Source organism: Prionailurus bengalensis, chromosome A3 (assembly GCF_016509475.1).
Source record: "Prionailurus bengalensis isolate Pbe53 chromosome A3, Fcat_Pben_1.1_paternal_pri, whole genome shotgun sequence".
NCBI lineage: Eukaryota > Metazoa > Chordata > Mammalia > Carnivora > Felidae > Prionailurus > Prionailurus bengalensis.
The window spans coordinates 26,650,555-26,674,412 of record NC_057354.1 but is presented as its reverse complement, the minus strand read 5'-3'; the positions used below and the strand labels follow the sequence as shown (position 1 = coordinate 26,674,412).

The 23,858-nt window shown below is 47.0% G+C and overlaps 1 protein-coding gene across 3 annotated transcripts in view; it reads left to right on the top strand.

Moving 5' to 3' along the window:
* The window catches only part of TM9SF4 (transmembrane 9 superfamily member 4), a 53,314-nt gene extending 39,181 nt beyond the window's left edge, over positions 1-14,133 (top strand). For all 3 annotated transcript variants that reach the window (XM_043602613.1, XM_043602614.1, XM_043602615.1), the window contains 9 exons: positions 228-360; positions 1,413-1,494; positions 1,590-1,665; positions 4,481-4,564; positions 6,110-6,285; positions 6,801-6,864; positions 8,157-8,276; positions 9,127-9,216; positions 12,172-14,133. In XM_043602613.1, coding sequence (XP_043458548.1) covers positions 228-360; positions 1,413-1,494; positions 1,590-1,665; positions 4,481-4,564; positions 6,110-6,285; positions 6,801-6,864; positions 8,157-8,276; positions 9,127-9,216; positions 12,172-12,321 — 975 coding nt within the window. In that variant the 3' untranslated portion in view covers positions 12,322-14,133. The remainder of the gene's footprint in view (positions 1-227; positions 361-1,412; positions 1,495-1,589; positions 1,666-4,480; positions 4,565-6,109; positions 6,286-6,800; positions 6,865-8,156; positions 8,277-9,126; positions 9,217-12,171) is intronic.
* The last annotated feature ends 9,725 nt before the right edge of the window (positions 14,134-23,858 follow it).

The window sequence follows — 23,858 nt, the reverse complement described above, 5'->3', positions numbered from 1 at the left end:
CCTTTTATGTAGCTGTCAGCCTCATATTTGTGCCCTCCTTTTCCATGTGACAGTTCTCTGGGAAGCGCTATTTCATTTGCTTACACCCCTGTCAGAGTGGAGGCTGGTTGATACCTGAGGGACCCTCAGCCCTAGTCAGGTGGCATGGGTCCTTGGGGATGGTCCCTGCAGGAGCTGCCTCCTCTGAAGCCCAGGAAGCAGCCTCATTCTCTTACCCTTTCCTGCAGGAAGACACCATGGAAGAGTCTGGGTGGAAGCTGGTTCATGGTGATGTCTTCAGGCCCCCCCAGTACCCCATGATCCTCAGCTCCCTCCTGGGCTCAGGCATTCAGCTCTTCTGTATGATCCTCATAGTCATCTGTGAGTGGGTCTGGTGGGGCTGGGTGTGGGGTCCTGTCACCAGAGGAGCACAGGCCTAAGTCTGAGAGAGGAGTGGAGAAGGGGGGCATGTCAGCAACACAGAGTCAGCCATCCCAGTGGGAAGGCTGGGTCCTCTCAGCACCAGGCTCTGGTGGTTTGGTGCCCCTCAGAGTTTTCCAGCACTATTGATAGCCTACCACGCTCACTCCATCAGTGAAGCCGCACATCAGTGCTGTGACATCAGCCTCTCTCTACAGTCAGGCCTTAGTGACTAACACAAGTCAGCAATGGCATTGGGAACGAAATCAGGTCTTTTCTCAGAGAACAGCCCAAAAAACCCTAATATATGGTAATTATAGACGGTTCTTAAGTCAGTCTACCTAAATTTTTTTTTCCATTTTAACTATTTTTTGACGTATAACACTGTGTAAGTTTAAGGTAGACAACACAACAACTTGATATATGTATAGATTGTGAAATGATCACGACAGTACATTTTGTTAACATTCATCACCCCACGTAGGTACATAATTTTTTTTCTTTGATGAGAACTTTTAAGATCTAATCTCTCAGCAACTGATCTGCCTAAATTTGTATCTCAGCCTCATGCCTTTAATCTTTGTAACTTTGGATAAGTCACTTAACCTCTGCGAACGTGTTTTCTCATTTGAGAAATGGATAACCAGCCTCTACCTTGGAGGGCTGATAGGGCAGATTCAGTGAGCTGGCGTTCATAATGCTGTCTGTCAGCTCAGTGCCTGGCTGGTTGCAAGTGCTCTGTGGGCTGGAAGCCACAGTTAAGATGTGTCCAGCCAAGGCCCAGTGCCACTGTGCCCCTCTGCATCGCAGCTGAGACCGGTCTTCCCCTGCAGAGAGGAAGGGAGTATGCTGTCAGGAAGGCCAAGGGAGAAGGGAGCCTCATTTAGCCTCATCTGCCCTGGGCCCTGTGTGCTATCCTGGGATGGGGGCTGGGGCCTGGGACCGTGGCCCCAGGCCCCAGGCCCCAGGCCCCAGCCCCCCTGACTCTCTCTCTTCCCCCACTCCCTCCACAGTCGTGGCCATGCTCGGGATGCTGTCGCCCTCCAGCCGGGGAGCTCTCATGACCACGGCCTGCTTCCTCTTCATGTTCATGGGGTAGGTGTGTCTGAGCAGGCTCTGGGGCTTGCATAGGCTGCCTGCCCTTCAGCCAGCAAATCCCATTGGTGTGGATCCCTCCCATTTCCCTGCAGGGTGTTTGGTGGATTTTCTGCTGGCCGTCTGTACCGCACTCTAAAAGGCCATCGGTGGAAGAAAGGAGCCTTCTGTGTAAGTGTCCTAACCTCCTGCCAGTGTTGGTGTGGAGCCAAGAAGCTTCTTCCTAGGCTCCTCAGCAGTGTAGGCAGTCTGTGGTGGGGGTTAGGACCAGAGGCAGAGCAGCAGAGTGATAGAGTTGGGGCGGGGGGGTACTCACCTGAGGGTCAGGAACACTGGGCTGTCGCCACAGGCACCTTGAGACCTCCAAGGGCCTTTTTCTGCATCTGTAAGAAGAGAGGATTGAATTGAGGTGATTTTTAGCTTACACTGTCTGATGGCTCAAACAAGAGAAGAAATAGAAAATTCAGAATAACAGGATTTGGGCACCAAGCCTAGGTGTCAAAGTTTAAGGCCAGAAACTGACCACCAGGGCTGCTGAGAGAACATCCTGCACCATGGAGCAAAGACAAGTACACGCCAGGAGTAAAAGGCCTGGCCGTGGTGCTTCCAGCCTATCTTCTGGACTTTGTTGTCTCCATTTCCTCTTCGGGGAGAACAGGTCCTGCCCTTCTCTGTCCTCCTGGTGGTGAGGACAGTTCTTGGCAACAGAAAAGACCATAGAAACCCAGGAGGATGCCTGGGACTTGACCCTACCTCTCAGGGAGCCCTGAGCCCCCTCTCCCAGACAAGTGAGGCCCTCCAGGACCCAGGAACTCCCTGGTGCCAAACTCAGAGAAGCTTGTGGTCCCAGCTTTCTGAAACCCTCCTCTCTCTCTCTCTCTCTCTCTCTCTCTCTCTCTCTCTCTCTCAAGCCCCAGGGGAGCTCTAGCTGCAACACCCCTGGCACAAATTAAGCCCTCCCTGTAGAAGAGCTGTGAAGGGGACTGTTCTAGAAGGATCAAAGAAAGGTCCTAAATTCTTGATGCATTGAGTATTTTTCTCAGGCCACGGTGTGCCAACAACTTAGGACCTATGGAGGCGTGGAACCCAGCCCCACCTCCCCTGGTGCGGCTCTTCCTCCCACAGCACCCCCAGGACCTCCCTCAGCCAGCCCCACACCAAACCCAGCCTCTCTGCTCTGCACCTGGGCCTTGCGTCTGAGGGCACCATCATTCACCTGGACCCCCAGGCCAGACTGTTGCGTCGCTTCCCAGCCTCCTGCTCCCTCCTGCCCACCTCCTCTCTGGCAACAAGTGTTGAGAGTTTTCCTGCCAGACAGTCTGTGAATTTCCTCCCAGCTCCAGCTCTGGCTCTAGAACTCTTGCCCAGGTTTAGGATATCTTTACCTCGCACCCAGACCCTTGACTATCTTAGGCGCCCCTGGTGTCCCTGCAAGAGATGACCCTTCCCTGGGGCTCTGCCTCTGCCCACAGGTGAGCATGTGCTACGGCCCACAGCGGTGCAGATACTCATCTGCCCTTCTCCAGCCTGTCTTCCCCTGTGCCTGGCCACACCACCCCCTCTCTCCTCCCACCTCATCCATAAGGTCTAGCTCCAGTGTCACCCTCTAGAAACCTCCTCCTCCATTCTGACCTCTGTGTCCTCCTTGACACCGCAGAGGAGCCTGGGCAGAGCCTCATGCCTACAAATAGTGCCATGGAGCTAGTTCTCCATTTAGGGGTCTGTCTGCCTTGCTGGAACCTTCCTGTTCTCACCCCTGGTACCTAGCACAGTGCCCATTCTGTAAATTTTGGCCAGGAGGGCAGATGAATGCCCTGCTGCACAGTGGTATGAAGCAGGAACACGCAACAAGGGAGGAAATGGCATTTGAAGTGGGCCTTGAGGAAGGTTTCAGATGGGCGGAAGCAGCCAGCAGGGTGGTCTGGGGTTCTGGAATATCCTAGTTCCCAGTCCTGGCTCTGTCCTTTCTCTTTCCCCATCTCCAGTTGGCAGATGGTTGCACCTACCCCTCAGAGTTGTTGTGTGGATAGAGAAACTGAATGGAAGGCCCTTGGCACGGCATTAGCACTCAGGAGGCAGATACCCTGAGATGTTGATAACTCTGCTTGCATAACAGCACAAGGGCAGTGACCCATTGTGGAGGGCGGGGAAGTGGGGCTATGGGCCTAAGATGAAATTGGCATTGGAGGTTGAGTGCCGGATTGCAGGGGGCCTCAGGCAATGTGGTCAGTGGCCCTCCTGGGTCTTGGGCGGCCACAGCAGTGAAGAAGGCTCCTATAGGCCCAGGGCTTTGGTTCCGTTTGCCTGGGCCCCAGTCCAAGAGATCTGAGTGGATGGTCTACAATGCAGTGGGTCAGGAGCTGGGACTCAGGTTGTACTGCTTGTGTTTGAGCCTCTGATCCACCCTTAGCTGTGTGGAGTCAGGGTGTGTACTTAACATTGCTGGGCCTCAGTGCCCTCTTCTTTAAAAAGGGTAATGCAATTTTCCATCGAGGCAGGCATGTAGTGAGGAGTAGGTGAGAGGATGTGTTGTGAGGTCAGCACCCACCGCCCCTAAGATCAAAGCTTGTCCACCACTCTAGGCTGTTTGGGTGAGGTCCGGACATAGGTGTTTTATAAAAGTTTTATTCATTCATTCCTAGGGAGTTGCATTCATTGCAACTAGGGAGCTGCCATTCCTGTTCAGCAAATGTGTATTGAGCAGCTACTGTGTTCTAAGGATTGGGAGCAGTTCAGTGGGCAGGGGGAGCTCCTGAGGAGCTTCCAGTCTCGGGGATAGGCAGACATTGACCAGGTAACAATACATATTCACAGACTGGGATGAGGGCAGGGGAAGGGCAGTTGAGGGAATGTTTTCTGGAAGGAATGGTCCTTGAGCTGAGTCCTGAGGGACAAGGAGGGTTGAGGGCCTCTAGTCTGGGGACCCCACTGGAACGGGTGGCAGCTCCCTAGTTGCAACCCCCAACTTGGTCTCCCTTGCTTCCAGACGGCAACGCTGTACCCTGGTGTGGTTTTTGGCATCTGCTTCGTTTTGAATTGCTTCATCTGGGGAAAGCACTCATCAGGAGCAGTAAGTAAGGGAGGGCCGGCTATGCTTGGTCCCACTCCCACAGGTCACTTCCTGCTGTTCCCTTCCCTTTTCTGAGTCCCCAGCATTCTGTTCCCAGTCCCAGGGGCTGTGGACGAGCTGGGGTTTCCCCAGCCCTGCCCGTCCAGCTGCCCATACTCCAGCCCTGGCCTTCTTGTGGGCTCTTGCAGACAGCTGGCCAGAGCTCACTTCTCTAAAGGGAGATTTCCACAGTCCAGGGGCCAGCTGGGGAATCTCCCGTTGCCTCAGCCAAGGGAACGTTGCCTGCTGTGGGTTTATTAGGTCAGTATCCCAAACAAGGCTCTCCGCCTGTCCCTGTCCCACAGCACCAGCCCCCGCGGGTTGTCCTGCCCTCAGAGCGGGGACCCTGCCAGCCCCGGCCATTGGTAGTAACTTGTGCGGGACTCATGGAGTAGGATTGCAGACTCAGCTGGGGGTGGGTTTTGATCCTGTGGCAGGATTGCAGTGGAAGGGGAGGGCAGGCATTTGCCATCCTGGCCTCAGTGGCGAGAGCCGCCTCCCCTCCACCTGCAGGTGCCCACTGATCAGAGGTCCTTGGGTGAGGCTGGGAGTCCAGGGTGCCGGTGGACTGGCTTCTCTGCAGCGGTTGGGGAAGCCGCCCTCAGGAAAGACAGAGTCATGTTCATCCTCTCACTTCCTCTTTTATACCTGTGTTCCTTCTCTCTTTCAACATTTTCCTCCCAGTTAGTTACCAACTGCTCATTATAAATACTCATTGTAGAAATTTTGGAAAGTACAGAGAAGTTGTAGTATATTTTTGCAGTCTTTTCAGCTATATTTAAAATAGAATGATATAACTTTAAAATTGCAATGTAACAGCAGGCATTTATATTGTGCTTACATTGGAATAAGTACTGTTCTCAACACTTTGTATATATTAATTCACTTCTTCCAGTTTGCATGACTCTTGTAACAACATAATACTGTGTAGAACAGGATAAAGAAGAAAATGAAAAATCACTTATAATCCCTACATCCCATCTGAGGAAGTACTGTCAACTTTTCAGCATAGGCCTCTGTAGGCACATATACATATAAATACTGGGATGTTTCTATTAAAATGGAGTCCTATACATACAGTTTTATAACCTGCTTTTTTGGCTTCATAGTGTATTGCGGTGTTTCATTTTAACAAAATTGGGAACACACAATTTGTGCACTTTTGTTTTTTCCCTTTTGTCTTCGGTTAACATACCACGTAATTCTTCATCCTGGCCTCTTCACCACCCCATTATGTTCTTGCTTCCTGCCTCCTCCCTGGATGACGAGCCCCTCTGGGATGCCGGGGCTCCTTCTTTAAGGTCCTCAAGCTGCCCTCCATGTTTCCTCAGGGCTGGATCAGCCCCAGGAGGTTCTGGCCAGGAGCCTTGTGGGGGATGTGTCTGCAGGATCTTCTCCGTTGTGGTGGCCTTCCTTCCGTGGGACCCATTAGGTCCTCCTCCTCCCTGCATAGCCCCTGGCCTGAGCTTCAGGGCCTTGTGGGGCCTCACGGTGCTGTGCCCGCAGGTACCCTTCCCCACCATGGTGGCCCTGCTGTGCATGTGGTTCGGGATCTCCCTGCCCCTTGTCTACCTGGGCTACTACTTCGGCTTCCGCAAGCAGCCATATGACAACCCTGTGCGCACCAACCAGATTCCCCGGCAGATCCCCGAACAGCGGTGGTACATGAACCGATTTGTTGGGTGAGTGAGTCTCTGGCAGGGGTGAGGCCAGGGAATTCTAGAGTGGGCAAGGCGGACACTGCCCTGAGCCATTTCCTTAGAACGTGGAACAGGGTACCCTCCCCTGGGATGTTGTGCCTGGTATTTTGCAGCTCCAACAGGCTCTCGTAGACTTCGTGAAAGCTTAACTCGACGCCACGTTAAGGAGACCAAGTTGTAACCAGACTTGGTGTTGGCCTAAGAACCCCCAGGATAGGGAAGGGAGGGATGGAAAAGTGCAGATGAGACAGGGGAAGACCATCACTTAGATCTAGGCAAGTTATGCCACCTCTCTGTACCTCACTTTCCCCATCTATAAAATGAGGAGATTGATGCCCAGCTTGCCTCTCTCAGGAGGCTGTCATGGTCCAAAAAGTATGCCAGAGAATTAGAACCACCACACCTGTGTGAGCACCAATCTCATGCTACCTGGGAGGAGCCTGGATGCCCAGTGGCCCGGCTCTCCTAGCGGTGTTAACCCTCCCCTTCTACCGTAGCATTCTCATGGCTGGGATCCTGCCCTTTGGCGCCATGTTCATCGAGCTCTTCTTCATTTTCAGTGTGAGTACTGCTTCTCCCCGGGGCTAGGTCAGCCCCAGGAGGTTGGTAGGGTGCTCCCCCGCCCCTCCACACACAACCTTCACCCCTACTAGCCTCATCCCTGTCCCTCCACTTATGTGCTCTGCCTCTTACCACCTGAGAGATTTCAGACAGGCCCATTTATGCTCTCAGGGTGTCCACTCCTGCCCCTCAGATGGCTTGGAAGGATAAATGAGATAGGCCATCGTATATGGGGTCTGGTGTGTGGGAAGTGCTCAGTAAATAGAAGCTGTGTCAGTAATATGGCAGCCAGTCTCCACCATGACTAACATCATGGCATCTGATTTGATTTCCAGGTCCCTATACATCTTTTTACCTGTTATACTCTGAACTCTCAGGAAAGCAGGGGGGAGTGATTCCTAATTCTCAGGATTATTGTGAGGCTAGAATGTGACAATGTCTATAAAAGGCACAGGGCTTGGCACTCAAGCAGAGCTTGTTAAGTAGTAGCTGTTGGGATGATGTGACTCCTGCCCAGACTTGCCAAGATGGAAGTTGGCAGAAGGGCTCTTTAGAGCCATCTGCACCTGGCTGAGCCAGCTCGGCACTCTGCACCTAGAGTGCCTTGCACCAAATCTATGCTGGGCCAGCATCCGCTGCCCTGGAGTGGTCCAGCCCCTCCCTGCTGATATACTGGCCCAGCATCTGCTGCTCTGGAATGGTCCAGCCCCTCCCTGCTGAGACCCCCTTGCCCACCTAGCCCTGCCTAGGAAAAGGGTCAGAGGATGGGTTGGCTGCCCCCCAGAGGGGGTACCTTACTCTTTTTGTGTGACCCTGGGCCAATCGCCAGCCTCTCTGAGCCTTGACTTCCTCATCCATGCATGGCCACGCTTTCATAGGCTTCTATCTGGAGATGCACATAAAGCATGTAGCACCTTGTCTGGCACACAGTAGGCTGCCTGTAAGTGGTGGTGGCTGCTGTGTAATTTTGATTTGGGTGGGATTCATTATTTTCCACAAGTTGTCAAGTTCAGGCTGGGGCCCACCCATTGCAGGATCAGCCATGCCACAGCTCCTCCCTGAGAACAGCCTGGCTCCCCCTGTGCTCCAGGGAGGAAGGGCCAGTCAGACCCACATGCGAGGCCTACAGGCCCCAATGGTATCATGATGGTGTCTCCATTCCTGTCCTGATGGCAGGTGGTGTGCCAGTTGGAACTGAGGGGTGGCTTTTCGAGAACAGGCAGTATGTGCCAAGGGAAGGGGTCGCTGGGTAGAGGCAGGCTAGCTGAAGGCCAGCTGTGATGTGTCCACAGGCAATCTGGGAGAATCAGTTCTATTACCTTTTTGGCTTCCTGTTCCTTGTCTTCATCATCCTGGTGGTGTCGTGTTCACAAATCAGCATCGTCATGGTGTACTTCCAGCTCTGTGCAGAGGTGAGGGGAACGGGGCCAAGAGTTGGGGGTGAGGAAAGCTGGGTCTGGACTGGATGGGTCATGAAGCTGTCTGGGTTTCCCATGTGGGCCCCCCTCCTCTGGCTATGAGGTCTTAGGCAAGTACATCACTTCACTTAGCTGAACCCCCATTTATTCAGCTGTAGACTGGATTTAAGAATCCCTACCTCACAGCATAGTCACATGGAGTAGTCACTGCGACTTGACAGAAGGACACTTAGATTTGTCAGTACAGAGTCCACTCCAGTAGTGGTTTCTCCAGTAGCTGAGGCAGATGGGATGACCTTCCCTCCCTCTGCAGACTAGCTCTTGGTGGAGCCCCTTGGGAAGGGCTCTGGGACAAACAGCCTGAGCTGAATCCCTGGCTCCTCCATTAGAAGCCCTGGTTGGGCAGTTGGTTAACCATTCTGTGTCTTCTGTTCCTCATCATGTGACAGGATAGCAAGAGGGCCTGACTCAGCTACTACAAGGAGTAGATGAGCTGATTCATGTATAACACTTAGAATGGTGTCTGGCCTGCAGCGAGCATTTGCTCAAGAAATGTTAGTTGTTGTTATTACTGCTCTTTTGCTGTGGTCCTTGTTGATTTTTTTTTTTTTAATTGAGGTATCACGTATGCAGAATAAAGTTCACCGATTTTAGTCTACAGTTCAGTGAATTTTTAGAAATGCATATGGTTGTGTAACCACGATCACAGTCAAGATAGAAAACATTCCCATTACCTCAAATATTACTGTTCTTATCTAGGGTCTTTAGCCCCTCAGGCAACCATGAAACTTGGGGAAGAGAGATTGTGCCTAGAGACAGTAACTCTGCTCTGTTTCCTCCTCAGGATTACCGCTGGTGGTGGAGGAATTTCCTGGTCTCCGGGGGATCTGCGTTCTACGTCCTTGTCTATGCCATCTTTTATTTTGTTAACAAGGTACTGCCCTGTGTGAGGGAGCCCCCAGCCCTTTCAGGGCAGGTTGGTGGAGACGAGGGTGCTGGGGGAACACCCAAGTGTCTGAGTCTTTCCCACCAACAGTGGGAAGAACCAAAGTCATTGTGTTCTAGAACATGCTGCCTTTTAGGACAGAGAGCATCTGTGTTCTGTGTGTTTGGGAGACAAAAGCCTTCAGGATAAGTGGCACAATATTGCATGTGAAACCTGTGAGATACAGCCAAAGCAGAACTTAAAGGAAATCTCTCACCTTACAGCACTGTTCACAGGAAATTGGAGACACTGATAATGAGGTACTCAGCTCAAACTAAGAAAGAAAGAGCAAGAACATGAAAGAACAAAGAAGGTAGATGAGAAGAGTTAATGAGGATAAAAGCAGAAAATTCCGAAATAGGCTTTGGCGCCCAAATTTAGGAACTCAGGTTCACCCAGTAGTGGCATGGAAGGACACAAACAGATCCCCACTTGCCACAGTGGTTTTGATAGGTCTGTGCATGACACATGAGCCAGATGGATGGGCCACTGAGAGGAGTTTGGGCTCACTGTGACGGACCCCTCCCTTCCAAGGCTACCACCGAAGACGGCCTCACCCGCTGTGCCTCAGGTCTCCAAAATCCAAAAACAGGCAGAGTCCTCTCTGCTTGCAACCAGGGTGTCCTCCCAAACCAGAGTCACAGGTCAGTTGGTGGAGGCTTAGACGCCCTTTGGCCAAATCGTCAGGTTGGAAAGAACTGTGTGGATCATCCTGTGGTACTCCACCCCTGCTTCCGGTTTGCCGACTGTGCCCCTCTTTTCCAGAGATTCCAGCAAGTAACCATGTAGTTCAGGGGTCAGCAAACTATAGTGCGTGCGCCAGTGAGCCTGTTTCTGTAAATAAAGTTTTATATGAACACAGCCATGCTCGTTCACTTACGTATTGTCTATGGCTGCTTTCACACTATAGTGGCAGTGTTGAGTAGTTGTGACAGAGGCCACATGGCCTGCGAAACCTAAACTATGTATTATCTGGCTTTTGAGGAAAAAGCTTGCTGACCCCTGCTCTATCACCTCCAGTGACAGAAGACATTCCCTCCTGGCATTCTCAGTCTCTTTGGTTAGCTCCTGTCATTATCAAAGTCTTCCTTGATTCCCACTGGAATCCATCACCCTGTAACTTCCATCTTCAGGCCATCCTCTTATTCCTGGAATCATCCAGAAGAAATCTAATTTCCCTCCTCTATAGCCCGTATTCATCAGAACTTTTGAGCGGAAAGTGACCAAAACTCATTTCCAACTGGCTTAAGCAAAAGAGAATGTATTGACTGGTATAACTTGGGATGTTTGAGAAGCTGGAGTTCTAGCTTCAGGCATGGTTAGATCCAGCATTTCAAATGGTGCTCCACATCCATTCCTCAGCTCTGTGTGTATTCTTGGCTTTAATCTGCATGCAGGATCTTGCCTCAAAGTGGAAAGATGCCAGTGGCAGCCCTAGAGCTAAAAGAACATCTTTCCTCTACCGTCAAGTTACCAGTCCCAGGGAAGATGCTCATTGGCCTGGGTTACATGCCATCCCTCACTGCTCCTCAGGTCCCATGGGATGGCGTCCTCTGATCGACCTGCTTAGGTTCTGTATTAAAACTGACAGCCCCAGCAGGGCCACAGAGTAAAGGAGTGGGTACCCCAAAACACTGGGAAGATGGAAGATGGGAGACAGTGTTGGGCAAATGAAACCTAGCTACAGGGCCTCCTAGACTGCCCCCGGGGTCATATCATGATCTCCTTTTCTTCTTCCTTGTGCCCCAGTCTTTCTTCTCTGCTCTAAAAACCTCCACCCCAGCCCCAGATCCTGTCTGTAAAATGACAGCCTTGGCCGGCCTGAATTCTAGGGGCCTTTCCAGCTTTGCCTATTTGCCTTGTACCTTTCCTGGTTTTGCCACTGGGTTTACCTACCACTGTCCTGTCCCCTACCTCCCTCACCCCATCTCCAGACACAAGAAAGTATGAACCTGGGGAGGGTTAAGCCTGAAAACATGGCCTTCACCCCCCAGTTAGAGGATATACTGATTTCTTCCGAGCTCCTGGCATTTTGTGACCATGTGTCTGCCCATGAGCCCCAGCACAGGCCCCACTCAGGCCCTGGTGTGCCGAGTAGGTCTTGATACCAAGGTTCCAGATTAGCTCTGCCCAGCCCAGCAAACACCACCACAAACAGGTCTCTGGCATCTCTGCCAGGCCCCTAAACTCTACAGGAGAGTCCAGCGTGCTCCAAGATGAATTCCCTGTGAGATGTTAACAAAAGTGACAGAAGCATTCTTAGGAGGAGAGGGTTGTAGGGTGGCTTAATGGTGGCTCCTGCTCTTTAATCCTGTCTCCCACCACCTCCCGGCTGCTGCTCCAGCCATCCAGCATTGTTGCCATGCTGTTCTGGGGACTGTGGAGGGTGAAGAAGTGACACAGCTGTGGCCATTCCTAAGGCATGCTGGCCCTGGCTCCTCTCTCTCTCCCAATGAGCTCTCAGGCCCTTCTCCAGGAAGATTCCTACCCCTACCCGCCCTCCCCCCTCCCCCCCGCCCCCACACAAGAAATGGCCTAGGATAGTGGAATTGGGCCTTGGACACCCCCAGCCTTCCAGCCCAAGGCTTAAATTCTACCTCCTTCTGCTTCCTAGCTGTGGAACCATGGGTGGTGTTGGACCCCTCTGTCCCCCATCTGTGGCTGGTTAAAAACCTGCCATGGTGGTCATGAGCACTCAAGGCAGTACCCGGGCCCTGCTGCCGATGAAGGCTCGCCATGGCTGTGAGCTCCGCCTGCCAACTCGGAGCAAGCCCCTTCCCCTACCAGGCCTCCGCTTCACCACAAGATCAGTGAGAAGGTCGGGGGCGGGGGGCGGTGTCCAGGTTGGCCATGGCAGGCTGACACTAAGTGTCCACCCCTCTCTTCTCTCTCCACTCGCCCCAGCTGGACATCGTCGAGTTCATCCCCTCTCTCCTGTACTTTGGCTACACGGCCCTCATGGTCCTGTCCTTCTGGCTTCTCACGGGCACCATTGGCTTCTATGCAGCCTACATGTTTGTCCGCAAGATCTACGCTGCTGTGAAGATAGACTGATGGGGGTGGACCATGGCCAGGCCCACTCTGTCCACGGACAGGAAGCCACTCTGCGTGGGGAACTGCAGGCACGCAAATAAAATAACTCCTGCTCGTTTGGAATGTAACTCCTGGCACAGTGTTCCTGGATCCCGGGGCTGCGTGGGGGGCGGGAGGGCCTGTAGATAAATCTTGGACTTCTCTTCATCAATTTATTCCAGTTCTGTGGGGGATGAGGTTTTTGTGGGTTGTTTTTTCTTCAGTGCTACGAAAGTTCCCTCCAGCAGGAACTCTCAGACCTGTTTATTCAGGTTTATTTTTGGTTGGGGGTTTTTTCCTTAGTTTTTTTAACATAAGGATCCAGGATGGATAAATCACCAAGACACTGGGTTTGGTCACTGTCTCCACCTCAGTTCCTCAGGCTGTTGGCCACCCCACAACTAACTGGAAGAGGAAACGCCTGGCCTTCTGGGGCTTCGGTGAGGTTTCCGAGCCTCTCACGGCCCGTCCTCACCTCTGATGCCGCGACAAAGCCCAGCTCTAGCCCGGACGTGCATCCTCAGTGCCGACCAGCCTCTACCAGCCCTCTCCCTCACTCTTCTCTCCCCACAGCCTCCTCCCAGGGCTGCCCAAAGCAGGGCTTCCAGCCAGGCCTCCAGGGTGACCAAGTCTTATTGCTACAAGAAAAACCCCGGGAAGTACTTGGGGCCAAGCGCCCCAGGACAGCAGGACTCACCCCTGCTCAGAGCAGCGGGAGTTTGCTGGACCAGAGAAGAGACTTGCAGTGAACTGTGCGTGCCAAGAAACCCTGGATCCAGGGCCAAGTATTTACAGAGTCAAGCCAAGCATCCACGTGTCTGTCTGGGACAAGGGTCCTCACCCCTCAGGATTGCTCCCCAGTTCTTTCCCCGGGGGGTTGCTGCTCTTTGCGAAGTGTGCTGGTGGCGGGCCCTCTCCACTCTCTACCAGCACAGAACGAGGCCGGGAGACCTCAGATGCCCTCCTTTAGGTGGCTGGGGAGAGAGGCGTTCTATCCCTGACATCCCCCAGCCTCAGTGCTCATGCTCAGCTCTTTCAGCCAGACCCATCCCCTCCACCTCCACCTCCATCTCCCGTCTGTCTGATTCTTGCCTCCTTGGGTGACACCTGCTTGTGGGGAGGAAGACAGAAGGTCAGTTCTGTCACTCTTACCCCGATTCCCAGGAATAGGCAAAGAGCCAAGTTAGAAAGAGGGAGCTAGCTTTGCGAGCCTGGCTCCTCTGTCAGCACCCAACCCCCTGTGCACCCTGTGCATGTCCCAAACCAAACATTTGTTCTTAAGTTGCAAGAGGCCAAACCCACCCTGGGGTTAGCATTTAAGTAACAGCCGCTCACCCTTGCATCAGCCCCTTTGGGACTCCCACCACAAGACAAAGCTCAAGATGCTGGCTAAGCTCGGAACACACCCCACCCCCATGACACCCTGCACCCCGACTCCAGGTTCTCCCAGCAGCCCCTACCAGCTCCACCAGTCAAACCAGTGGACTTCTCAACCTTGCTCACAGTGACTCCGTAGCGCTAAACGGTGTCCACCAAGAATCAGGTTGGAGAAAAGGGAACCCAAGCAGTAGAGAATGATAATGGAGGCTTTTGTTCATTCAAATCTCGGATTTTTTCCCTAAGAGATTCTCTTTTTTGGGGGTGGGGGAAATTAGGAAATGGACTCCTCATAAAAGGTTCAAACATCATCAATTTTTCTGACTTTTTTAATCATCATCATTATTATTTTTAATTAAAAGATGCCTGTATGCCTTTTTTTGGTCCGATTGTAAATAAATATGCCATTGACCTGTTGTCCTGTCTCTTGAATCTCTTCAAGGGGTTAGGAGCCTGAGGTGAGACATCATCCCTACATGGGTTGAGCTGAGGGGTTTCCCTCAAAGCTCAGTCTCATGTCAGGCTTTCGGGAGCTCAGGCCCCTGTTCCCCTGTGTGGTACAAGCCCATAGTGTTTCCCATTGGCTCGGTCCCTCCATCCTGAATCGCAGGCATCTGCCCTGGTCCCACAGGTAGGAAGTGGCAATCAAGTTTGAGCTTGGGTAGCAGTGAGACCTGGTTTTGGATTCCCAGCTCCAATATTTTACTGCCAACTCGCTTCACCTCTCTGTCCTCTAAGACTCCTTCAAATAGAAACATAGGTCAAACTGTCTTGTGTCCCAAGGGGAATTGACTGGTTTGTAAGTCATCAAGGAAAGGAGTGGTTCGGCTTCAGGTATGGATAGATCCAGGGGTTCAAAGGCTAGCCTTAGGATTCTCCCTTTCTCCATTTGCTTCCCTCAATCCCATTCTGTCCCATTGTCAAAAATCTTTCCTATGAGGGAGGCGGTAAGGGCATGTCACAGATCTCTCTAGGCTTACGTTAGCCAGTTTGGAAAGCCTAGAGGAAAAAGACCTCCCCTTCCTTGCCTCAGTATATTCAATTTAGATCAATCCCAGAAAAGGTTTCTGATGGGCCTGGATTACTGTTTGCACATACTTAGAGCATCACTCTATCCAGGAAGACAGGGTTCTGTTATAGGCTGCATGCTCCAAGGGTATTGGACACTGAGTTTTAGCCCCACCAGAATCCCTTGGAAGGGGTAGAAAGAATAATTAACCACAGCAAGGGATGCAAAGCAAACAAAAACAACAATTACCTCATACCCTACTCCCTCCACTCGTGCCTTGGTTTCCTCTCCTGCAGTGAGAAGGGCGCTGGGTGCCACTCATGGAATACTTCCAGTGTTCCAGATGCTGTTCCACTTTCCACATATTAGCCATTCATTCTTGAATATGATCCTCTGAGGCATGTTCTATTATTAGCCCCTTTTTACAGAGGAGGTAACTGAGGTATCCCGTGGTTGAGGTAGCCTGCTGGGGGTCCCCTGGCAGGTGTGTACCAGAGTATTTTTCAGCTGAAAACTCCCAAACATGTTCTTCTAACCACTACCATAGCTGCCTTTTAAAAGAACCATACATCTGTGTGTACAGATACATTTGTAAACTGGAACCATGGTATATACACCGTGAAACACCACAATCAAGATCATGAATCTGTCCATCGACCCGAGTTTCCTATGTCGTTTGGAATTCTGCCCAACAGCCTCTAACCATCCCCAAGAAAACACCAATCTACTTTCGGTCACTATAGAGGAGTTTGCATTTCCTAGGGCTCTATATAAATACAGTATGCTTTTTCTCCCATCTTTCTCATTCAGCAGAAGTCTTTTGAGACTCATCCATGGTGTCGTGTGTCAGCAGTTCATTCTTTTTTATTTCCAAGCATCATTCCTTTGTATGGATATACCAGAATTTATTTGCTTATCTCCTGATGGATGTTTGGGTTGTTTCTAGCTTGGGTCTACTACAAAGAAAGTTGCTGTGAGTAAGTGGAGAAGGGAAGTCCCTAGACCGTGTGATAGGCGTGTATCAGTTAAACGTGGAAGCTCTTCCAAGATGATCGTGTCGCTTTTCATTCCCATCCCAGTATATGAGAGTCCCGGTTGCTCCGTATCCTAATACCTGCTGTGAGTAATCTTTTTAATTTTAGCCATTCTAACAGGTGCATAATATCACACTGTGATTTTAATTTACATATCCCTAAGTGACAAATTATGTTGAATCTTCTCATGTGCTTATATGTCACTCGTATATCTTCTTTGGTGAAGTGTCCAAATCTTTTGCCTTTTTTTTTTTTCATTGAGTTGCTTGGGTTTTTAAAATTATTATTATTACTAACTTTTGGGAGTTCTTTATATATTCTGCATACAAGTCCTTCACCAGATCTACGCTTTGCAAGGATTTTCTCCCAGTCTTTGGCTTGTGTTTCCATTCTTTTAGCGGTGCCCTTTAGAGAAGAGCAGAAAATTTTAATTGTGAGGAAGTCTGGTTTATCAATTGTTCTTTTCTGGATTTAGTTTTTGGTGTCATATCTAAGATATCTTGGTCTAACACAAGATCACAATGATTTTCCTCCTCTTTTTTCTTTTAGAACTTCCATAGTTTTCGGTTTTGTGTTTAGGTCTATGATCCATTAGGTAATTTTTGTATATGGTGCAAAGTATGGATCCAAGTTCGTTTTTCTTATCATTTGTTGAAAAGTTCATCTTTTCTCTTTTTGTGCCTTTGACAAAAGTCAGTTGCCCATATATTTTTAGATTTATTTGTGGGATTTCCATTCTGTTCTATTGATCTATTTTTATACCAATACCATACTTTTTGTTACTGTAGCTTTATAATTCTTAGGATCAGGTGTTTTTAGTCCTCCAATTTTGTTCTTTTTCAGGGTTTGTAGGCCCTTTGATTTCCATATGAATTTTCAAATTATCTTAACAATTTCTATAAAAACATATGCTGGAATTTCAGTCAGGATTAATATGGATCAATTTGGGAATAATTGGCATCTTAATAATGAGTCTTCTGACCCATGAACAAGATATATCTCTCCCATTTATTTAGGTTTTTAATTTTCTCTCAGCCATATTTTGTACTCTTCAGTGTTTGGGTCTTTCACATCTTTTTGTTGGATTTTTCCTAAGTATTTCATATTTTTGATGGCATTATAAATGGTATTTTTTATTTCTGATTTTTCATTATACAATTGAATACAAATTGAGTTTTATATATTGATCTTATAGCCTGACAACCTTGCCAATAAATTCATTTACTAGTTCTAGTAGACTTTTTTGTAGATTCTATCAGATTTCTACAGATACTCATGTTGTCTGTGAATAAAGACAGTTTTACTTCTTTTTAAAATTTTGAATGTTTTTTTTTTTTTTTTTTTTTTTTTTTTGAGAGACAGAGAGAGACAGAGCACAAGCAGGGGAGGGGCAGAGAGAGCGGGAGACACAGAATCCGAAGCAGGCTCCAGACTCTGAGCTGTCAGCACAGAGCCAGACATGGGGCTCGAACCCACAAACTGTGAGATCATGACCTGAGCCAAAGTTAGACACTTAACCAACTGAGCCACCCAGATGCCCCTCTACTTTTTCTTTTTAATGCTTATTTATTTGTCTTGAGAGAGCACATGTGCAAGTGGGGAAAGGGCAGAGAGAGAGAATCATAAGCAGGCTGCATGGTCAGCACAGAGCCTGATGCAGAGCTCGATCCCACGGCTGTGAGATCATGACCTAAGCCATGAGTCAGACACTTAACTGACAGAGCTACCCAGGCACCCCATATTCTACTTTCTTAAGAGAGAAGCTGAGTCATTTATTTGAGGCCCTTTTTGTGTATGTATGTCTCTATTATGGGTGTTCAGCGCTCTAAATTTCTTCCTAAGTACTACTTAAGTGACATCCCAGAAATTCTGATATGTTGTGTTTTTATTGTCATTCCGTTCAAGATAACTTTTAAATTTCTGTTTGGCTTCTGTTTTGATTCATTATTGAGACGGAGAAGTGTATTATTTAGTCTATAAATATTGGGAGATTTTTTTCCAAGGATCTTTCTATTACTGATTTTTATTTTATTTTATTTTATTTTATTTTATTTTATTTTAATGTTTATTTCTGAAGGAGAGAGAGACAGAGTATGAGTGGGGGAGGGGCAGAGAGAGAGGGAGACACAGAACCCGAAATGAGCTCCAGTCTCTGAGCTGTCAGCACGGAACCTGATGCAGGGCTCGAACCCACGAACCATGAGATCATGACCTGAGCTGAAGTCGGTCGCTTAACTGACTAAGCCACCCAGGTGCCCCCCGATTTTGAATTTAATGCTGTTATCGGCAGAGACCATAATGGACAAACACTGTGTATGACTTGAATCCTTTTGAATTTATTGAGATTTGTTTTATGGCCCAAAATATGCTCTATCTTGGTCCGTGTACACTTGAAAAGAATGGGTATTCTGCTGTTCTTGGGCAGAGTGTCCTATAAATGTCAGGACAAGTTGGTTGGTAGTGTTGTTCAAGTCTATGGTGCCCTTGTTGACTTTCTGCCTGCTTGTTGCATCAGTGATTGAGGGAGGGGTATTGACATTTTTTACTGTAATTTAGATGTGTATATTTTTCCTTGCAGGTCTGTTTTTGCTGTATGTATTTTGAAACTCTTTTAGGTGCATATTGTCCTCTGGATGAATTTGTTTCTGGTAATAGTCTTTGCTTTGAAATCTACTTTGATGTTTAGCCAATCCCACTTTTTTTTTTAATTTTTTTTAATGTTTATTTTATTTTTGAGAGAGAGAGAGACAAAGCACAAGCAGGGTAGGGGCAGAGAGAGAGGGAGACACAGGATCCGAAGCAGGCTCCAGGCTCTGAGCTGTTAGCACAGAGCCCAGCATGGGGCTTGAACTCATGAACTGTGAGATCGTGACCTAAGCTGAAGTCGGTGCTTAACCAACTGAGCCACCTGGGCGTCCAGCCAATCCTACTTTCTTCTGACTGATTAGCACAGCACATCTTTTTCTATCCTTTTACTTTATTTTTTTTAACTTTTATTTTATTTATTTTAATTTTTTTTTAACGTTTATTTATTTTTGAGACAGAGAGAGACAGAGCATGAACAGGGAAGGGTCAGAGAGAGGGAGACACAGAATCCAAAACAGGCTCCAGGCTCTGAGCTGTCAGCACAGAGCCCGACGCGGGGCTTGAACTCACGGACCGCGAGATCATGACCTGAGCCGAAGTCGGCCGCTTAACCAACTGAGCCACCCAGGTGCCCCTTTTAACTTTTATTTTTAATTCCAGTGTAGTTAACACACAGTGCTATATTCATTTCTGGTGTACAATATAGTGATTCAACAATTCTGTATATTACTCCATGCTCATCAAGATAAGTGTACTTTTTTTTTTTTTTAACGTTTTATTTATTTTTGAGACAGAGAGAGACAGAGCATGAACAGGGGAGGGGCAGAGAGAGAGGGAGACACAGAATCGGAAGCAGGCTCCAGGCTCTGAGCCATCAGCCCAGAGCCCGACGCGGGGCTCGAACTCACGGACCACGAGATCGTGACCTGAGCTGAAGTCGGACGTTTAACCGACAGAGCCACCCAGGCGCCCCAAGATAAGTGTACTTTTAATCCCCTTCACCTATTTTACCCATCCCCTCACCCACCTCCCCTCTGATAACCATCTGTTTATTCTCTATAGGTAAAAGTCTGGTTTGTTTGTTTTCCTTTGTTTTGGTTTTGGTTCATCTCTCTTTTTCCTTTGTTCGTTTGTTTTATTTCTTAAATTCCACATATGAGTGAAATCATATGATATTTGTCTTTCTCTAACTGGCTTATTTCACTTAGCTTAATAGTCGGTAGATCCATTCATGTTGTTGCAAATGGCAGGGTTTCATTCTTTTTTATGGCTGAATAATGTATAACTGCATCTCCTTTATCCATTCTTCTATCGATGGACACTTAGGTTGCTTCCGTAATTTGGCTCTTGTAAATAATCCTGCAGTAAAGATAGGGTGCCTATGTCCCTTTGAACTGACATTTTGATATTCTTTGGGTAAATACCCAGTAAGTGGGATTACTAGATCATAGGTACTTCTATTTTTAATTTTTTGAAGAAGCTCCATTTTGCCTACCGGCACCAGTTTGCATTCCCACCAACAGTGCATGAGGTTTCCTGTTTCTCCACATCCTCACCAACACTTGTTGTTCCTCGTGTTTTTTTATTTTAGCCATTACAACAGGTATGAGGTGATACCTCATTGTGGTTTTGATTTGCATTTCCCTGATGATGAGTGATGTTGAGCATCTTTTCATGTGTCTGTTGGCCTATCCTTTTGCTTTTAACCCATTTGCATTTTATATTTAAACTGTTTTTTATAGGCAGCATGTAGTTTGGTCTTGCTTTTTTTTCAACCTTATAATCTTTGCTTTTTAATTGGAGTGTTTAGACTATTTGCATTTAAGGTGATTGTTGATTTGGCCAGGTTTAAGTCTATAATCTTGCCAGTTGTTTCCCATTTGTCCTAACTATTGTTTCCTTTTTCCTCTTTTTCTGCCCTCTTTTGGGTAAATCAAGGACAGTAGTTACCCCCCCCCCCCCATTTGTGGCTTTGCTTTCTCCAGTTTCAGTTACCTGCAGTCAACCATGGTCTGGAAGCAGATAATCTTCTTTCTAACATATCATCAGAAGGTCAAGGGTAGCCTAACACTACATCACAATGCCTACATTATTCACCTCACTCCATATCGACATGTAGACATTTTATCATTTCACATAGAAAGGTGAGTATGGTACAAAAAGATATTTTGAGAGAGAGAGAGAGAGGCTACAATCACATAACTTTTATTACCATATATTGTTATAATTGTTCTGTTTTATTTTTAGTTGTTATTATTAATCTCTTATTTTGCGTAACTTTAAAAAAATATTTTTTAATGTTTTCATTCACTTTTGAGACAGAGACAGAGCATGAGCAGGGGAGGGGCAGAGAGAGAGGGAGACACAGAATCCGAAGCAGGCTCCAGGCTCTGAGCTGGCAGCACAGAGCCCGACGTGGGGCTCGAACTCACGGACCGTGAGATCATGACCTGAGCCGAAGTCATATGCTTAACCAACTGAGCCACCCAGGAGCTCCTACTTTGTGTAACTTTAAATTAAACCTTATCATGGGTATGTATGTGTAGGGAAGAACATAGTATATATAGGGTTTGTACTCTTCATGGTTTCAGGTGTCCATTGGGGGTCTAGGAATGTATCCCCTGCAGATAAGGGGGAACTACTATATTTTTTTAAGTAAGCTTTACACCCAGTGTGGGGCTTGAACTCACAAACCCAAGATCAAGAGTCATATGTTCTACCAGCTGAGCCAGCCAGGCAGCCCAGGACTACTGTATTTTAATCTCCTTCATTGGCTTATTGGATATTCCTTCCTGGTTTGATATTTTAATGATTACTTTAGGGTTTGTATATATATCTTTAACTTATCACAGTCTACCTTCAAGTGATATTATACCACTTTACATAAAGTATAAGAACATTAAAATAGTATGCTTCCATTTCTCCCTCCCCAGTGTTCATATTATGATTGTCATTCCTTTTTACTTTATAAATCCCACAATATACTCGTGCTATTTTTATTTAAACAGTTGTCTTTTAAGAATTTAAATAACAATAATAAAAAAATCTTAGCTAAGTACCCAGGTAGTTACCATTTCCAGTAGTCTTTGTGCTGTTGTATAGATCCAGATTTCCATCTGGTATCTTTTTCCATCTTCCTGAAAGACATCCTTCAATGTTTCTTATAGTGAGGATTCGCTAATGATTAATTCTTCTAACTTGTGTATGTCTAAAACATCTCAATTGTACTTTCCTTATTGAAAGATATTTTTGCTGGGTGTAGAATTCTAGGTTGACAAGTTTAACCGCCCCCCCACCCCTGCTTCGTAGCACTTTAAAGATGTTACTCTGCTCTCTTTTATTGCTTGTATTACTTCCAACAACAGATCTGATGTCCTCATATTTGTCCCCTCTATATGTAACAAGTCTCTTTTCTCTGACTGCTTTTTCTATATCACTGGTTTTGAACTATTTGATTATGGATATTGATGTAGTCTTCTTCATATTTCTCATGCTTAGAGTACATTGAGCTTCTTAGAACTGTGTGTTTATTGTTTTCAGTAAGTTCAGAAAGTTTTAGACCATTATATCTTCGAATGTTTTTTCTGTCCCCCATCTCTCTCCGTTCCTTCAGCAGTTCTTTTTTTTTTTAAGTTTATTTATTTTGAGAGAGACAGAGATAGTGCAAATGGGGGGTGTGGAGACAGAGAGAGAGAGAGAGAGAGAGAGAGAGAGAATCCCAAGCAGGTGCCACGCTGCCAACACAAGGCCCGATGCAGGGCTCAAACTCCCAAATTGTGAGATCATGACCTGACCCCAAACCAGAAGTTGGACGCCTAACCAACTGAGCCACCTGGGCACCCCTCCTTTAGCAATTCTAATTGTCCAGTATGTTAAGCTATTTGAAGTTGTCCCACCGCTGATGCCCACCCACTGATGTTCTTTTCTTTTCTTTTGTTTTTTAAATTATTTTTTCTGTGTTTCATTTTGAATAGTTTCTGTTGCTATGCCTTTAAATTCACTAATCTGTCATGTCTGCTCTGCCATTAACCCCATCCAGTATGGTCTTCATCTCAGACGTTGCCTTTTTAATCTCTAGAACTTGATTTAAGTGTTTTTTATATCTTCCATACGTCTACTTAACTTTTTGTGTAGAATATGCAAAGCATACAATAATTTACCATTCTAGCCATTTTAAAGTGTATAATTCATTAAGTACATTCATAATATTGTGCAACCATCACCACTAGCCATCTCCAGAACTTTTTTTTAACATTCCAAACTGAAACTCTGTTCTCATTAAACACTAACTCTTCATTCTCTTCTCACTGTAGCCCCTGGTGACCACTACTCTACATTCTGTCTCTGAATTTGACTACTTTAGTGGAATCATACAATATTTGTCCTGTTGTGTCTGGCTTATTTGACTTAGCATAAATGTCTTCAAGGTTCATCTACATTGTAGCATGTATCGGAATTTCACTCCATTTTAAGGTTTATATTCCATTGTATGTATATACCACATTTTGCTATCCATTTGTCCACCAGTGGACAGTTGGGTTGTTTTCATTTTTGGCAATTGTGAGTAATGGTGCTATGAACATGGTATACAATGTATACAATGGTATATAAATATCTGTTCAAGTCCCTGCTTTCCAGTTCTTTTGGGTATATACCTAGGTGTGGAGTTGCTGGATCATGTGGTAATTCTATGTTAAAGTTTTTGAGGAACCACCATACTCTTTTCCCCAATGGCTGTACCATTTTACATTCCCACTCTGAAAGTTCCAATTTCTCCACATCCTCACCAACACTTTTTTTCTTTTCTTTTTTTTTCTTTTTGATAATACCCATCTTTGTGGGTGTGAAGTGATATTTCATATTTTTTATTTGTATTTATCTAATGATGAGCAATATTGCACATTTCTTTATGTGCTTATTGGCCATTCGTATATCTTCCTTGGAGAAATGTCTATTCACATCCTTTGCCCATTTTTTAGTTGAGTTGTTTGTGTTGTGTTATTAAGTTCTTTATATATTCTGGATATTAATTCCTTCTCAGATATATGGTTTTCAAAATATTTCCCCCCATTCTGTGAGTTCTCTGTCCTTTCTGTTGATAATGTCCTTTGAGATACAAAAGTTCAATTTTGATGAGGCCCATTTTATCTATTTGTTTTGTTGCCTGTGCTTTTGGTGTGACATCTGAGAAACCGTTTCCAAATCCAACATCATGAAGCTTTCCCCTTGTTTTGTTCTAAGGGCTTAATAGTTTCAAGTCTTACAGTTGAGTCTTTGATCTGTTTTGAGTTAATTTCTGTATGTGGTATAAGGTAAGGGCCCAACTTTATTCTTTTGCATGTAGATACCCAGTTTTCCAGCACCATTTGATGAAAAGACTGTCCTTTCCCAGTTGAATGGTTGGAATTTTTTGGTCAAAAATCATTTGACTGTATTTGTGAGGGTCTATTTAACTTTTTAAATGCATGAAACACAGCTATAACTTCTAATGTCCTCAATCTACTCATTTTAAC